At 36.9% G+C, this 17469-nt stretch overlaps 1 protein-coding gene across 8 annotated transcripts in view; it reads left to right on the top strand.

The window, feature by feature from the left end:
- Nf1 (neurofibromin 1) overlaps positions 1 to 17469 on the top strand; it is a 246953-nt gene that overhangs the window by 110686 nt on the left and 118798 nt on the right. For 5 of the 8 annotated variants that reach the window (XM_038324993.2, XM_038324990.2, XM_038324989.2 and 2 more), the window contains exons 28-32: positions 4330 to 4491; positions 4674 to 4777; positions 7038 to 7173; positions 11534 to 11596; positions 16669 to 16827. In XM_038324993.2, coding sequence (XP_038180921.1) covers positions 4330 to 4491; positions 4674 to 4777; positions 7038 to 7173; positions 11534 to 11596; positions 16669 to 16827 — 624 coding nt within the window. The remainder of the gene's footprint in view (positions 1 to 4329; positions 4492 to 4673; positions 4778 to 7037; positions 7174 to 11533; positions 11597 to 16668; positions 16828 to 17469) is intronic. The other 3 variants (XM_038324991.2, XM_038324994.1, XM_038324992.2) reach the window with 2 other exon arrangements.

The following is a 17469-nucleotide window of genomic DNA, read 5'->3' as shown; positions in this document are numbered from 1 at the left end:
GTTCTGGCAATTGATACCAGGGCCTCATGCATTTTAGGCAAATGCTTTATTACTGAGCTGTACTCTCCACCCATAAAATACAACATTCTTAATAATACATGCTAAAACTTTGAGAAAGCTTTTTTTCATTTCTGTTTTAAAAAGTCATGTACATCCCTGTGCTGTTGCCTCTCCTTTAGTCTCAGCACTGGGGAGGCAAAGGCGGGTTTACATGGCGAGTTTCAAGCCAGCTAGAGCTACAGAGTGATGCCCTCTCTTTTTTTTTTAAAGGCATGTGGTTTATTTTACAAAAAAAAAAAGACTTTAATAAGAGTAACTTCTAATTACTAAGGTATTCTTAGTTTATGCTTAAAAGCTGTGATGGGAGGGTGAGAAACTGGAGAGATGGCTCAGCTGTTAGAGCACGTGCTACTTTTCTAGAAGATCTGACATGGATTCCCAGCTCTCACATAGTCGCTCACGGTGGTTTGCAGCTTCAGTCCCAGGAGGCTGGGTGCCCTCTTCTGGCCTCCCTAGGCAAAAAAACCCCTCACATAAAACTAACAACCAAAAAATGAAGAGAACTTACACATAAAAGTGGCTGGAGAGAAGTTTTGGTGGTTAAGAGTGCTTGCTGTTCCATAAAAGGACTGGAGTTCACATCCCAGCTCTCCATTGGACAGCTAATAAACACATGCGTACTACCTCCCAGAGAGCTGATGTCATTTTCCTGCCTCCATGGACACATTCGCACACGTGTACCCATGCACACATACATTGAAAATATACATTTAAAAACATGTAAATCTTAAACAGAGGCTGTAAGGTCATGTTTCTTATATCTAAAAATAAAACTTGCGTTCTTTTCTGTGGTTTATAATCCTGACCTAATCTGGGCCTCCATCTAACGCTGTCCCTTCTATATGCTCACCACTTACCTTTCTCTGTTTCTGCCCTAAAGCACCCTTGCTACTGCGGCTGCTGCTTTTTAAGATGCTTTTCTGATTTTTCTGCTTCAGTTTAGTGAGACGTAAGCTCTAGACTAACACGAGCTCTGTCCTCAGAGTTTTTTCTTTTTGTTTTAAGATGGAAAAGGGCCTCTCTGTCTCTGGTTTGCCTGAAACTCTTATGTAGACATTTGTTTGCCTGTCTATCAAATGCTGGGATCACAGGCATGCAGCTTAACATTTGGCTTATTTATCATTGCAATTTTATACCCATTGATTAGCAATACTCCTAAATTATCTTTTTCAAGCTTAAAATTATTTTATACATCTTCAGATGTATCATAAACATCTGATTTTTTGCATTTACCAGCATAAAAAAATTTCATAGTTTTCTTAATCAAGATCTGATGATGTAGCCTAGTAGTAGAGTTCTTGTCCAGCATGTCTGAGAGCCTACTCTTGATCCGTAATACAAGAAAAAAAGTTGATTTGAGTCAAAGAAGCTTAAATTTTCTTTCTTTCTGTCTTTCTTTCTTTCCGTCTTTCCTTTCTTTTTCTTTCTTTCTTTCCATCTTTTTTGTTGTTGTTGTTGTTGTTTGGTTTTTTTTTTTTTGGTTTTTTGAGACAGGGTTTCTCTTTAGCTTTGGAGCTTGTCCTGGAAGTAGCTCTTGTAGACCAGGCTGGTCTTGAACTCACAAAGATCCGCCTGTCTCTGCCTCCTGAGTGCTGGAATTAAAGGCATGGGCCACCACCACCACCCAGCTTTTATTTTATTTTCTTATGGTAAATATTTCTGAGCTTTCTATTAAATGACTTAAAATACTTTTTATTTATTTTCTTTTTTGGAGATAGGGTTTTTCTGTGTAGACCTGATTGGCCTGGGATTCACTGTGTAGAACCAGGATATAGTCTCAGATGAACAAAGATCCTCTGCTTCCCTATTGCAGGGATTAAAGGCATGCACCACTACACCTGGCCTCAATTACTTAAATTGTTTTTTGAGATTTTATTTTTATTCTGTATGTATAAGTATTTTGCCTACATGTGTGTTTGTGTACTGTGTGTGCAGTGCCCAAAGACCAGAAGAGCCTGTTGGATCCCTTGAAACTGGAGTTAAAAATGATTATAAGCTGCATGTGGGTGCTGGGAATTGAACCTGGGTTCTGTAAGAATAGCAACTGCTCTCAACTGCTGATCCATCTATCCATTTTTTAAAATTTCTTTTGTTCTTTGAAATTTTCTTTTCTTTTTTTTTCCTTTTTCAAGACAGGGTTTCTTTGTAGCTTTGGAGCCTTTCCTGGAACTAGCTCTTGTAAACCAGGCTGGTCTCGAACTCACAGAGATCCACCTGCTTCTGCCTCCCAAGTGCTGGGATTTCTTACATATAAACAATGTCTCTTGATCATATATACCACTGGTTCTCAACCTTCTTAATGTCTCGACACTTTACCCAACCTTAAAATTATTTTCTTTGCTACGTCATAATTGATTTTGCTTCTGTTGTGAATCAAGATGTAAATATCTGATATTCGAGAACCACTGACAGACACCCTTGGTTCCCCACTCCCTTTTATCTTATTTTTTTTTAAGACAAGATATCGATATGGCTTGGATCTCTTTTTACAAACAAAACAAAACCAAAAAAACCCAAATCAACAAACAACTCAGGACCATCCACATTAGTCAGAGCGTCTGAGGAAGCATGGGTACCTTTTAACAACATTTTCTGTTGTTGATGTTTTGTTTTGATTGGGACTCTTCTGTAACTTAGTCTGTCCTCAAGTTTATAATCTTCCCTGCCACCACTTCCGGGGTACTGGGATTACAAGTGTGTTCTGTCACATTTGTTAGAACTTTATCTAAAGGTGAGCAAAAAATTAAATTACTACAAAATTGACTATGTAAATACATGTTTTAAAATTCAGTTGCTCAGAATTTTCAGGATTTAGGAGAAGCGATGAGAGTAGAAAGACATTTCACATGGGGGCCTAAAAGCAGCAGCTGCTGGTGTTTCTCCTTTCTGCTGTGCTAAAATAGAAACCAGCAAAGCACATCGTGGTGCTAGGCAAGCCATCCACCACCAAGCTATATCCCAAGCCCAACCACTTCTGATTAGTCCCTCAATTCTTGTCCTTTTTACTTCACTTCATAATGGAGGGTAGGGTTTGATATGTCAAAGACGGCTTGTGTAACTAGGGTATAAAGCAGACACTGAGTCTTCATAATCCTCTGGCCCCTGGGCTATTTGTGGTCAGGGTTACTCAATCTTCCCCTTACTCCACTGTCTCATTCTTTTCATCCTGGGACCAGGCCAGGCAGAGGAGAAGGCTCAGGACCATGGTGGCCTTTATTACTGGTTAAAGGTTGAGGGTTCTTTTTATTATAGCTACCACTATTCTGTCTCCTCTTGATGTTGGGTTTAACTGTGAATTACAGTTTTATCAATTGTATAAAACACTCTTATTAGTTAGTTATTTGTTTCTAGTTTCTAGTGCTGTGATGAAACACCATGAACAAAAGACAAGTTAGGGAGAGAAGGGTTTATTAGGCTTACACTTCAGCATTGCTGTTCATCACTGAAGGAAGTCAGGACAGGAACTCACACACAGGATCCTGGAGGCAGGAGCTGATGCAGAAGTCATGGAGGAGTGCTGCTTATTGGCTTGCTTCCCGAGGCTTACTCAGCCTACTTTTTATAGAACCCAGGACCACTACCACCAACCATGGCCTGCCCCTCCCCATAGATCACTAAATGAGAAAATAGAAAATGCCTTACAGCTGGATCTCCTCGAGGCATTTCCTCAGCTGAGACTCCTGCCTCTGATGTCTCTAGCTTGTGTCAAATTGACAAGCAAAACTACCCAGTACACACACACACTCACTTCTGTAAGGAACAAAAGGTGGTATCATAAAATAATAGAAAGGTTAACCTCAATCCTAACTCTTCAGCTGTGTGTAAATATGACAGAATGTCGGGATTTGAATATCTAGCTGAGGCCTCTCCCTGTTCTCCCCTTTTCTGATTTTTAAACAGCCCTTTAGTGTTTATATTTTTGTTGTTTTTCTGCCTTGGCCATGATGTATTTAATCAGTTCTAAGAAACCAGTCTGTTCAATCTCGTCCACACATCAAAGTGAACTCTTACTTTCGTGATGTGATTAGAGCCAGATTCTGGTCTTTCTGTCTTCTGGTAAAGCCCCATCTCTCATCTTTCCTTCAGTTACTCCTTGGTGGTAAGAGCTATTATAAACTGGTTTAAAAAGTCTCCTATCATAGACATGTTAAATTTTAAGAGTAATTAGTTATCACTTACCTTGATTTAATGGGTGATTTCAAAATTTTAAATCTATCTTCTAAAAAAAAGTAAACTTGTTCATACAAACACAATTTTGTTTGTTCCCAGGATGAGCTGGCTCGTGTTCTGGTTACTCTGTTTGATTCTCGGCACTTACTCTACCAGCTGCTCTGGAACATGTTTTCTAAGGAAGTGGAATTGGCAGACTCCATGCAGACTCTTTTCCGAGGCAACAGCTTGGCCAGTAAGATAATGACATTCTGCTTTAAGGTTTGTATCATTCATTCTGTGTGTATGTACGTAGTAGGTTTGTCAAGAAGTTGTTATATACAGAGTGTGTTAGATTGATTACTTTTTCTATGCCAGCTGTATGGGTCTGTGTCTCACTGTGCATTTCCTTAGGTATACGGTGCTGCTTACCTATAGATGTGCCTCACTGTGCATTTCCTTAGGTATACGGTGCTACTTACCTACAGAAGCTACTGGATCCTTTATTGCGGATTGTGATCACATCTTCAGATTGGCAGCATGTCAGCTTTGAAGTGGATCCTACCAGGTTTGTCATCTTCACAGTTGCTCTCTCCCTGCTTCTGATTCTTCATGAGGCCATCTTAATGTTCCTGTCCAAGACAATATGTCACTATATAGCCAAAACTGTCCTTGAACTTAAAGTCTTCTTGCCCCAACTCTGCAGTACTGGGGTTACAGAATGTAACTCTTAAAATTGTTTTTTAGTTTTTATACAAAAAGTTATATGCAAATACGTTCTTCCTTAAAGAATAAAAAACACAAACAGATGTCATTAAAGGCATCTTTGAGTACCACTTATAGGTACTGTTCTAGTTTATTCTGTCCTTTTCTCAACATTTTGTATAAACATATGTAATTGTAGAAGAAATATATTGTTCAATTTAAAGGTACCACAATGAATCTGTGGTTTACGACTTCTTTTTTTTTTTTTTTGGTTTTTTGTTGTTTTTGGTATTTTGAGACAGAGTTTCTCTGTGGCTTTGGAGCCTGTCCTGGAACTAGCTCTTTTAGACCAGGCTGGTCTCGAACTCACAGAGATCTGCCTGCCTCTGCCTTCCGAGTGCTGGGATTAAAGGCGTGCGCCACCACCGCCCGGCTACAACTTAATGCTTTTGATTTAGCCATGGATCTTAGATCTTCCATGAAAGTCTATGAAGATTAATCTTAATTCTTTTATATTGCTACATGGTATTGTATAGTTTAGCTCTGCGAATACTTATTCAGTAGCATAGCTCTTTGACTTTTCCACGACTTCCTTTTTTCTTTCTTTTTTTTAAAAATATTCATTTATTTATTATGTATACAATATTCTGTCTGTGTGTCCTGCAGGCCATAAGAGGGCACCAGACCTCATTACAGATGGTTGTGAGCCACCATGTGGTTGCTGGGAATTGAACTCAGGACCTTTGGAAGAGCAGTCAGTGCTCTTAACCTCTGAGCCATCTTTCCGGCTCTAGCATTGTCTTTTCTATACTCATTATTTGCTCTAGAAATGACTTTTCTAAATGAAGATGGGGCTTTTTGTTTCTTTGCTTTGTTTTGGTGGTGTTGGTAATTGTAGTCAGGTACTTCTGCATGCTAGACAAGCACTGCACCCTAAGCTTATCCCCAACCTTAGCAGGAATCTTTTTGTCACTTATTTTATGAGAAGCCATTAGTGGTTCACTGTTGACAGATTGTTTGCTTTGTATAATCCACCTTTACCTCTTCACTCGTATTTCATATTCACTCTGTGCTTTCAGCTTCTGGGAAATACACATATTTAGTCATCTTGTGAGCCCAAGTCTTCATTTCTCACCAGGTTCAAAATCAAGAGTATATGGCTATGGCTGATCACTTGCCTAGTAGCATGTGTTAAGGCTTTTGGTTCCCTCCTCAGCAACACACACACACACACAATCTAAGAAGATACAGGAAAGGGAGATGTCCATAAATTATTTCTGATAAAAATGACTCATGATGGGCTGGAGAGATGGCTCAGTGATTAATAGCACTTGCTGTTCTTCTAGAAGATCTGAGTTCAGTTGCCAGCATCCATATCAGGTGGCTCACAACTGTCTGTAGCTGCAGGAAGGTGTCTTCTAGCCTTGGAAGGCACCTGAACATGTAGTATACACTCACACAGATTCATACACATAATTAAAAACCTAAACCCTGTCTTGAAAAACCAAAAAAAAAAAAAAAAAAAAAAAAAAAAAAAAACCTTAAACACTTGGTGAAAGGGACTTTAGATTTCGGGAGCCCTTAGCCTTCTTTACTCTTGAGGCTGAGGCCTACTCTGACAAGTCAAGATTTTAAGGTCCACACTCTCATGTTCACAGAAAGAAAAATTGCTTAAGAATGCTAAAGGGCGGGCTGGAGAGATGGCTCAGAGGTTAAGAGCACTGACTGCTCTTCCAGAGGTCCTGAGTTCAATTCCCAGTAACCACATGGTGGCTCACAACCATCTGTCATGATATCTGGTACCCTCTTCTGGCCTGCAGCCATACGTTCAGGTAGAGCACTGTATATGTAATAAATAAATAAATCTTTTTTTAAAAAAGGAATGCTAAAGGGCTAAGGAATGTAGCTCAGTCACGGGATGCTTGTCACACCGTAGAAGTTGGGAAGAAAAGAAAAGGAATACTGAAATTGATGTGAGCCACCAAAAATGGTGTTATAATCACTTCTCCTTTTTTCTTCCTTTTTTCTTTTCAAAACAAATTTATTGTTTGAGTCAGGATTAGAAAATCTGTGAAGAGTGATTTTGTTTCACCAGTCATGCTTTGGTGACTTTTCTTTGTCAGGTTAGAACCTTCTGAGAGCCTTGACGAAAACCAGAGGAACCTCCTTCAGATGACAGAGAAGTTCTTCCATGCTATCATCAGTTCCTCCTCAGAGTTCCCCTCTCAGCTTCGAAGTGTCTGCCATTGCTTATACCAGGTATGCTGACAGTCTGAGATTGCCACTCTCAGTCCAGAGCAAATCAAGAAGATCCTCATTCTGTGCACAATCAGCTGCTGGCCATCATCTGCATACATAATACATTGTGGGGATGGAGAGGTGGTTCAGTAATTAAGAGCGCTGACTGCTCTTGCAGTGGACCCAGGTTTAGTTCCCAGCACCCTCATGGTGACTCATAACTCTTTGTAATTCCAGTTGAAGGGGATCCAGTGTTCTCTTTTGATCTCCTTAGACCTCAGGCATGCACATGGTACATATACATATAATTCATACACATAAGATAAAACATTAAAAAAATAAAATCTTAAAGAACTATTGTTAGTTTGGCTTTGAAAGAAACCTCACATTTTCTTCAGAGACATTTAAAAAACTTTAGGGCAAATAAATTAATTTTCCTTGTGTTGAAAGTGTTAATCTCACTGGTTTAGAATAAGACCATAACCACAATTTTGAGCCAAATTTGAAGCAATCTTTAATTAAATACTGTCCAGGTCCATCCCAGGGTTCCCAGGAAATGGCCATGAGTCACATTTTGTAAAACCTATAAAGGCACACCCGTAAGACCACTGTATTTCCTATCTGGTCCAATCAGGAGCATGTGTGTATCCTGATATACTTCCTCCTTGTGTACCTCCTGTCTACATCCAGTCAGGGGCAAGCATCCTTCCTGACATATTTCCTACTCAAGCACATCTGGTTCAGATGGGTCAAACAAACATATAGGACAAATGAGAACTTATTCTTAAATGTCTTAACTGCAAATAGAACCCTTAAAATGCAAGGTAAATATTTTTGCTGCTTTGGTCTCCATTATTTTGCAAGGTGCATTGTTCTTGTTCTGATTTCACAGAAAGCAGCTTAAGTCAGTGAGTGCACTGAAGTGAGGTTGTGCTTATCTTTTGCCTAAATCACTTAGATCATCTTTTACACGTGAGGCAAGTTTGTGTTTGCATTGTGAATGACTTGATCTGTAGTGTCCTGTTTTCTCAAGGCAAACTAATTGTGTTGTATATTTTATATAAAAGGCTGCTTGTAAGATATATTCCACCATCATCCAGTAGCTAACAGATTTTTTAATACTATCACAACAAGTAGTGCCCTGAGTTTAGATGTTCACAATGATTACTTCCGTGCTAAGAGAAGAAGGCCTATGTTCTTCTGTAGCTTTTATTTTTGATTTCATATACAGTTTTAAAAGTAATTTAGTTAGTCCAAGGGAGAGCCTATAAATGTATATTAACTTAACAAACAGGAAAAACTACCATAGGGCCAGGGATTCAGAATAAGGGTGCAAATGAGGAAAGAACACACACATTCACCACAGCCCGTGTGTCTCTGGGTTTGCAGTGTCACTCTGACCTTTTTATTTTATTTTTTTTTCCTTTTGGCTTGCGACCTCAGTTGCTTAGAGACATTAACATCATCAGTGAAATCATCATTTTAAAAAGCTGTGTGAGGCTGCTGTGTGATTTTTTTTCTCCATTGCTATTTTAAAAGACATATCTGCTATGTCTATAAAAAGAAAACTTTGCATACATAAATATATGATAAAAATACAGTTAGCATTAAGTTTCTGCGTGTGTTATGACTTTACTGCCATTTCAAAAAGCTCTAGGAAGCTTAGGGGAGCTCCACACAATTTATCCAGCTCAGAAAGTGTGAGCCTTGATAGAGAGTGGTTAGTTATAATGCGAAGCTTCATTGTATTGATTGTCCTAACTTTACCCTTAGGTTTCTCTTTAAATTTAATTCTATTATTTTCTTGTTTGTAAAATGAGGCTGATAAGAAACAACACACATTTAAAAATCTGAATCACATTGATTTTCAGAAAGCAAATGGGTTTCTAAAATGATAGTTGCCTTAGTTGGTTGAAGATGAATGAGGAATGTACCTGATTACATGATCTGTCCTACTAGAATTTAATAGAAACTCTTCATGTGACTGTCCCCATAATGAAAAATGTATTTATATCATCAGTAAACTTGGACACCGGTTTGAGAGCATGATATTGTAATGTAAAAAGAATGGGACTTGACACTTAGCACACAGGAGATAATTCATGAAGAAATAAATTTCTCATTCCTACTACCTAAGTAAGCATGATTCTTGCCATCCTTCCTAATTAGGCACAATGAGAAATGAAGACAGCAAAGTGCTGCCTGGTGGCTTACTACCACCGTGTGCTGTGCTGTGCTGTGCATTGCCTTCACACTTGAATCATCACCTTAAAGCTTCACAGAAGAACAGTGCAAATGTTACACTATGCATTATTTTGTAATGAGTAAACTTCATGTAGACTACTGTGAAGCAAAGCTTTTGTTATAAGTTAAGATTTTATTTTTTTAATATCCAAAATTTACAGTGACTTATTAAAGACAAAGATAGAAATAAAAAAAGCTTCAGACTCAATATATTTTCCATTATGTCTTCTTCCTTAGCTTTCCTTTTTGTTAGCTTTTGTTTTTATTCATTTTTTTCCCCTCTTTTGGCTTTTACTTGCCCTTGTAACTTTGGCAGTGACATAATGGTACCCTTGTACTTTTATGCTCTGCTGGGAAGGATGGGAACCCATTTTTCTTTTTCTTAGTAAACATAGCTTCTGCTTTGGGGATCTTCTGGGGAAAATTTGAAAGCTAAGTGAGTATATTGCTAGCTAAATTTTACTGGAGTTCAGATCTGGATCTTTCAGCCCTTTTGTATTTTCTGATCAGCTCAATTTACATGCTTGCTTTATTTAGAAAAGATGGTTAATACTATATAGGAATAGTAGTTAAGTGTAAATGTCTGACAGATTTTAATTAAACTTTTTTATCATTGATTAAACTATTTTATTACATGCTATTTCTTTTCCTTCTGGTAAGTTTGGAACAAAGAGAACATAATCCTTAGAGTGATATTCAGTTCTGGTAAGAAAATCAGGAAACAGCTACTGTTATTTTAGTAGACATTCTTTCCTGGTATAGCTGCTTCTCCAAATGAGTGTGTACATGTGTGTTAAAGCTATAAATGGTAGTTACCTCTCTTAGTTGAAAAAAATCCTGCATATTTATTTACATGGTTGTACTTTTGAAAATTGCCTTAAAGCCTGCAGCAAAGATCCCTGAAATGAGACTTTCTGTTGCTTTACAAAGCTCTGCCTCCTTGGCTAAGGATGCTGTTGTCATCTAGGTATACAGGAGCTATTTGGGTGGGTGGGTGGATGTATGGATGGATCAAACTGACTCTATGCTCAAGTTATTATGGGTTATAGTTTTGTGTGCCTTAGAACTGTTAGAATAAGATACCATGTGTCTGGATCAAAGAATTTATGTTTATGGTTAAGTTTTGTTGTTTTGAGAAAGTGTCTCTTGTAGCCTAACCTGGCCTTGAACTCTTGAACTCCTACTTCCACCTCCCAAAAGCTAAGATTATAGTTGTTTCCCACCACGAATGGCTCTTTTTGGATTTTTAAAAATAATAATTAGTATGCTCCAATCAGAAATTTTAATTTTGGAAGAAATCTTTTATTCTAGATTGAGTTCTAAGTGATGAAACTGACATCTGTGTGGGTTCGCATGAGGAGCTTTTGCTTTTTGGATGGGGAGGGCATTCTGTTAAGTCACCTATAATCAGTAAAAATTTTAATCAGATTTAAGTTTGTTTCTATATTATCTATAATTTCTTAACTTTGATATTAACTTTTTATTCTAGTTGATGCTAACATTCTTTTCCCAAATACAGCAGCTTTTAATAAGCTGAGTAGCACCATTTCAGGGAGCACTCTGCAGACATTGGAAGATGTGAGATTGTAACAACCCTCCTTTAAAGTGTCTCTAAAGATTGTTTTCTGCATATCTAGACATTTAATTTCTATTTAATAAAATCTTAATTAACTGTTAGGTATTGGAAAAAATTTAACTCTTAAGTCAATTGAAGGATACACAGAGAAGTATTTTATATATCAATATAATTATGTAGACACAAAATGTTTTCAGTGTGTGGTCTACTTTATACAAACATTTTATGTAAAACTTATCAAAAGCTAGGAATTGAGTCAAATGTAAATAAATATTCCTCAGATTTGCTTGAGGACAGTTTTTCCATGACTTATAGCCAGAAATAGTAGACATGATTGGGTCTCAACATTTCTTGCTGTTTATTTCGTGCTTGGCTTAAAAGTGAAATAAAAGTAAAGTTCAGGATTAAACTTCATCCCTCAAAATTCAGTTTATTTCTACTTTTCTGTTGGTTCCATTTGTGTTACATTTTACCATGTAATTTTATGTACAAGCCAACATTGTTTTTGTTGCTATATGTAGTCGGTGCTGTGACTTGTTTGTGCTCATCTCTGTTCTGTAGGCAACTTGCCACTCCCTACTGAATAAAGCTACAGTTAAAGAAAAAAAGGAAAACAAAAAATCAGTAAGTTTGGAGAACTTTTTATTAGCTGTTTCTTTTGAAGCAAACCCCAAATCTTTGCTATTTGTTAAGAACATCTTCACTTCAGCTATTTGACCTTCACTGTAAAATCATTCTACTAATTCTGGCACAGAATAGCTCTCATTTCAATTAACCCTGGAATTAAGTTACATTGAAACATTCTCTGTGTTCCTTTGGTTTGATTTATCCCAAAGGCATTTCGTGTGCATTAATTACATTGAATACCCTTGATCTAATTTTATTGTTATTTTTAAAATTATAAATGAATGCAAAAGAAACTTAATTTCAAGGCCTTAGGGGATGCTGACTGTCTTCATTCTTGCTTCTTGTTTGCAGGTCATGTGAGTGATTTCTTTTTCTAGAAACAAAAGCATTTCTTAATCAATACATTGTGGGTAGAAATGTGTCGTGTTCCCCCCTTCCCACCTGGAACTAAACATCAAACTTAGGATTTGCACATGCTAGATCTACCAAATACAGGCATCACTTTCTAAATCTAATATAAAAATTGCTAAATTTTAATTTTATTCCTGATGTTTTTATCTTAATGGTCTTAGCCATCCATGATCTAGACATTTGTGCTTACGTTATAGAAATTGTAATGCCAAAGTTACTTTTACTTCAGAGAAAAATACACATTATTACTTCATTGAAAAGAAAACTGAGTGAGGTCATGATTATACAGAAGCAACTCATTGTGCAAACATGCCTTGAATGTATTGCCTGCTTCTGACCTTGTTTTCCTGTAGAAGGAAAAAAGTTAGGATTGCCATAATTATTTTCTTCTATCAATATCATTTGTTCACATTATAATTATATTCATTTTAACAGTGACATTTGTGGATGTGACTTACCCTTAGCCAGTTTAGTCCTGTTTTTGTTCACTTAATCCAAGTGATTATAGAGAATGTAAATAAAACTTTCACAAGTTAGAAGTAGTTTTATTTTAAAAAAAATAAAATAAAATTGTGTTTGTCTGGTTTTGTCTTTCATTTCTTACCTTAGCTTTATATATAATAAGACTACATTTTATAGTTACATTTAAAATTCAAAATTAAATTAAACTTTAGAGACACATACTTTTATTATGTTCATTAAGAATTTTCTTTTTGAGTATATTAAGTACAATTGATCGTCTGTGAACAAATGGATTTGATTGGATGGCTCTTCTGCTTAAAACATTTTCCTTTAATGCTTCAGCTTCCTAATTCTCAGCATTTGTGGGTTTAACATTATACATCATCACTGTGGACATTAATTTGCTGTTTCTAACATTCTTGTTTAATGTTATACTAATGTCATTGTGTAGCATAACATAATTAAAGTCAGGCTTCCTGTGTTTATAGAGCATGTTTTACAGCTTTCTTAACATTTATTATGGTTTCATATAAAGTTATTCCTTGGAATTTTTTCTAGTAGTTATTTTCATATATATATATGATATACATACATATATATTTCTGGTAACTAAATTTTTGGAATGTGTTTCACAGCACAGGTTATAGTCTTTAAGGAACTAAGGGAGTCTAACTGGCACTACTTCAGAAGTTTCTATGGTGTTAGTCATGCTAGTCATTGTAAAATTTAGATTATTTTTTAAGTTGTTTAACAGAATCTAAGTTTTTTTCTTTTAAGAGCAAGCTGACTTTCTTTGTAATAAATGAAATTAGAGAGAAAGTATTAGTTTTTTGTGTTTAGCTCTGTTCAACTGACACATTACAGTTGATTCGGTTTGTTACTCTCAACATAATATATACTTAGATTACTGGCAAAGTTGCCTGCTTAATGCAGGCTTCACAGGATTTTTATCTGTATAGTTGGTGGTCCTCTACTGATGTGTAATTGGTTATCTGATTTTTGTAGTTCAGCTTTACCAAGGGAAGCAGGGGGTAGGGGTGGCATTAGCTGATCATTGGTTTCAGCATTTGACTCACCCAGCATTGACCTTACATGAAAAATATACGGATCCAAATTAGATTTTTATAGATTTAGAAATAAAGAACAACCTGCTGGCTATGGTGGTACACAACTGTAATCCTAGCACTCTTGAAGCAGAGGCAGGTGGATCTCTGAGTTTGAGGCCAGCCTGTTCTACAGAGGGAGTTCCAGGATCACCAGGGCTACACAGAGAAACCCTGTCTTGGAAAGCAAAACAAAGGCAAAGGAAAAACAAAGTGTTGGATAAAATTAAATTGATGTCAAGTAGTTGTGAAATAAAAATTTATAAATTGTCTCTTGAAACTTTTTATACAGTATCTCTATTAGTATTAAATTTGTCAGGTTTTAGTTTTAAAAATATAGATATCACTATCAAAGAGATAGTTTACATTATATGAAACTTTTCCTGAAACATGAAGTATTGACATGAATTATTTTTAAAGATGTGATAAATGGTTAAAAGTTGAAATTGTTTTTCAGTAATTTTGTAATACTCTTCTTGGGAAATAATTAATTCCTTTAGTTCAGAAGCTGAGTATTTTCAAATATAAACCAAGAACCACTGTAAGTTACTTTATAAGATTTTTTTCCCTAGAGAAAAACCACAAGAAGCTACAACTTTTTGTTTTTGTGTTTTTGGAATGGGTCTCACTTCTAGCCCAGGCTGGCCTGAACTTATAGCAGCACTCTTGCCTCACCTCCTTCATGCTGAGATCTATGTACCACCACCCAGCCTCTTAACCACTTTCAGACACACATTTTAAAGGCGGTGTGCAGCCATTATTAATATTTATGAGACACTTACTCAGATGTTTAATAAACCAACTAGCTTTTTAAAGCAAACTATGATGTTGGGCCTCTTAAAACTCTATCAGGCTTTTAATGGGTTAAACTGAAAATATTACTATATTTTAAGATACCGTGTTTAAAATTAAATCTAAGTGTTGGGTGGACTGGGAGCGTGACTCCCCCAGCGGGAGTTGTAGTCTTCTTCTTTCTTCAGTGTTTGCTCCCAAAACACTTTATGATCTTGTTAGCTTGTTGATATCTTTGTCTTTTTTAATTAAAATTTGGAAATTCTAAAAGAACTTAGTGTCAGTTTTGTCTTTTCACATTCTGAAATTATGTGATGAATTTTCTCCTTGCTTTCTTTTTTATCAGATGTGAGTTTTTAGTTCTCAAAGGTTCAGTTCTATTTGGAAGAATAAGGACACTTGGATCGTCTTCCTAATTCTGTATCTAGATCTATATTTCACTACAGAAGATATCTATATTTAGCCAACTTCCCAGTTTCCCTGATTTCATAAGCTTGTTCTCCTTATGAATTCACCCAAAAGAACTGTAACCAAGAGAGGCTCCTTGAACATCACAGTGTAAGGAACAGGGAAAGGACAAGTCACATACAGACTACCTCAAATCATTTTCTGAAATCTTTCCTATTTTTTTCATCAGAAATGATAGAATATTATTTTGAGATTATAGGCCACGGGTAATGGCACATTTAAGATATAGATCCTAAGACTGAAGAGATAGCACAGTGGTTAAGAACACTGACTGCTCTTCCAGATGATCAGGGTCAATACCCAGCAACTAAGCAGTAGCTCAGAACCATCTGTAATGCCATTTCCAGAAAATCTGATGCCTTGTTTTGGCTGCGCAGGCATCAGGCATGTATGTGGTATACAGACTTATATGCTGGCAAAATGCCCACATGCATATAAAACAATGAAGTAATAATTTAAATAAGTACAGATCCCATGAATCACAAAATGGGCCAGAATGAAGTGAAATAGCTGAGTTAATTGGAGTTGAGTCTTTGAATTTATGACAAGTACTGGCACCTGGTAAAGAAAAGAAAAGTGACATGTAATTCTGCACATAAACCCAGTATTCTCATTTCCTCACCCCAGGAGCCTTTGCGATGAAGAATTGGTAGTGTTCGGCCTCCACCATTACAGTTAGCCATGCCAAGCTACAATAGCTTCTGTGATGAAAGTATCCTATGTGTTCTTGAAGTAAAAAAATATGTCCGGGTAGTGGCTGCACACACCTTTAATCCCAGCACTCAAGATAGAGACAGACTGATTTCTAGGAGTTTGAGGTAGCCTGGTCTACAGAGCAAGTTCCAGGACAGCCAGGGCGACACAGAAAAAGAAAAACAAAGAAGTTTATATCTGGTACAGTTAAAAATTAAATTCTAGAGCAATTCCATTTCCACGTGTTAGCTTAAAATGGGAAGTATTAGGAAGAGATGAAGTTCAGCCAATCCTGTGACATTGTTCCCAATCCCCGATGTGCCTGCTCCTTTATATTCTGTGCAGAATGTTTTCTGTAGAGGGTAGGCCCATTTTCATTGACTTTGTATGACTTTTCAGTATGGGTAGCTATTTCCTGAGCCCTGAAACTTTCTCTTTTTTACTTTTTTGGCCGAAGAATAAATTGGGGTAGACATGGGGGTTTCTGTCTTCTGGTGGGATCCTTTTTTCTTTTAGGTCCCCAAGAGTTCCTGCTTTTCCAGTGGTTTAAATAATAGGTAGGTCCTTATATTAGGAAGCATGATCATGAAGAAAAGTTTACCAACAGGAACATGACTTGTAAGTAGTGTTTTTTACTCAGTAGAAATCTTAAGAAAAGATGTATATGGTAAGCCACACTAAAATGTCTATTTTAATGGGTGTGTAAAATGCAGCTATTTCCTGCTAGGTGTAGGATGTGTAGGAGGTGTGCCGCGAGGAACGGAACTTTCAGGGCCTGCTAAAAGTCAGCTGCGCTTTCATGTCTGTTCTTAGGAAATATGTTCATCTTTGTGTGAAACTGAGTCTACTTTTCTTGCCTATTATGATTATAAAGTAAAATCTTTTTTCAGGTCTCTGCTAGGAGGAGGTTTTTCTTCTCTTTGATAAATTTATTTGTGCCTTAAAAATCACCCATGATTACAGTTAAGGATAAGCCTTATTTTCTGGTGGTTTTTTTTTGGGGGGGGGGGGGAGTTAAAAACAGGTCATTCATAAGGTTGACAATTCATGTTTTGTGCAGAGTTTGACCTTCAAGCTTTTGTTTCCGCTTCTTTATTTCAATGCAAACTGTCTACTCAAGTCTCAACTCCTTGTTCTCAGGTGGTTAGCCAGCGTTTCCCTCAGAACAGCATCGGTGCAGTAGGAAGTGCCATGTTCCTCAGATTTATCAATCCTGCCATTGTCTCGCCATATGAAGCAGGGATTTTAGATAAAAAGCCGCCACCTAGAATTGAAAGAGGCTTGAAGTTAATGTCAAAGGTGAATTATTTTATACTCTTTCAATGTTTAATTTTCCTTCCAACTAAATTTTTAGTTTTTCATATCCAAAGTACTTTGCCTTCAGTTTGCTTTTGAAAGTTGCATGGTTTTCAGTTATGTACCTTTTGTTTTTATTTGTTTATATTGCAGAGGAATTCTTTTTATATGTACCTGATGGGCCCTGTGATAGGAAAATATATTAGGAGTTTAATGTCTGTCTTCCAGTGAGGTTTTTTTGTGTCCCTGCTCTGGAAAATTTGAGGTGGAAACAGAAATAGAGATTGTGGGATTTCTTTCTTGTTGTTATTGTTGTTAACATTTGAGACTTGGAACATGGGTCTTTGCGTAAAAGTGCTTGCCACACAAGCATGAGGACTGTAGTTCAGCTCCCCAGCACCTAAGTAAATGTCAGGGGGCATGGTATTCAGCCTGTTATCCCAGCACTAGAGGCAGGAACAGGATTCCTGGAGCAAGCGGCTAGCTAGACTAACTGAATCCAAATAGAGGTTTTGTGGAGGGTGGAGAATGATGGAAGGAAACATTCAGTGTCAAACTCTGGCCTCCACATGCATGCATGCTTCTGCCAACTCACACACTTGGAGACAAACATTCATACATGCACATATCAAACATATACAATAT

This window comes from Arvicola amphibius, chromosome 4, assembly GCF_903992535.2.
Source record: "Arvicola amphibius chromosome 4, mArvAmp1.2, whole genome shotgun sequence".
NCBI classification, from domain to species: domain Eukaryota; kingdom Metazoa; phylum Chordata; class Mammalia; order Rodentia; family Cricetidae; genus Arvicola; species Arvicola amphibius.
Note: the sequence above shows the minus strand (reverse complement) of the source record. Positions and strands in the feature narration are given on the sequence as shown.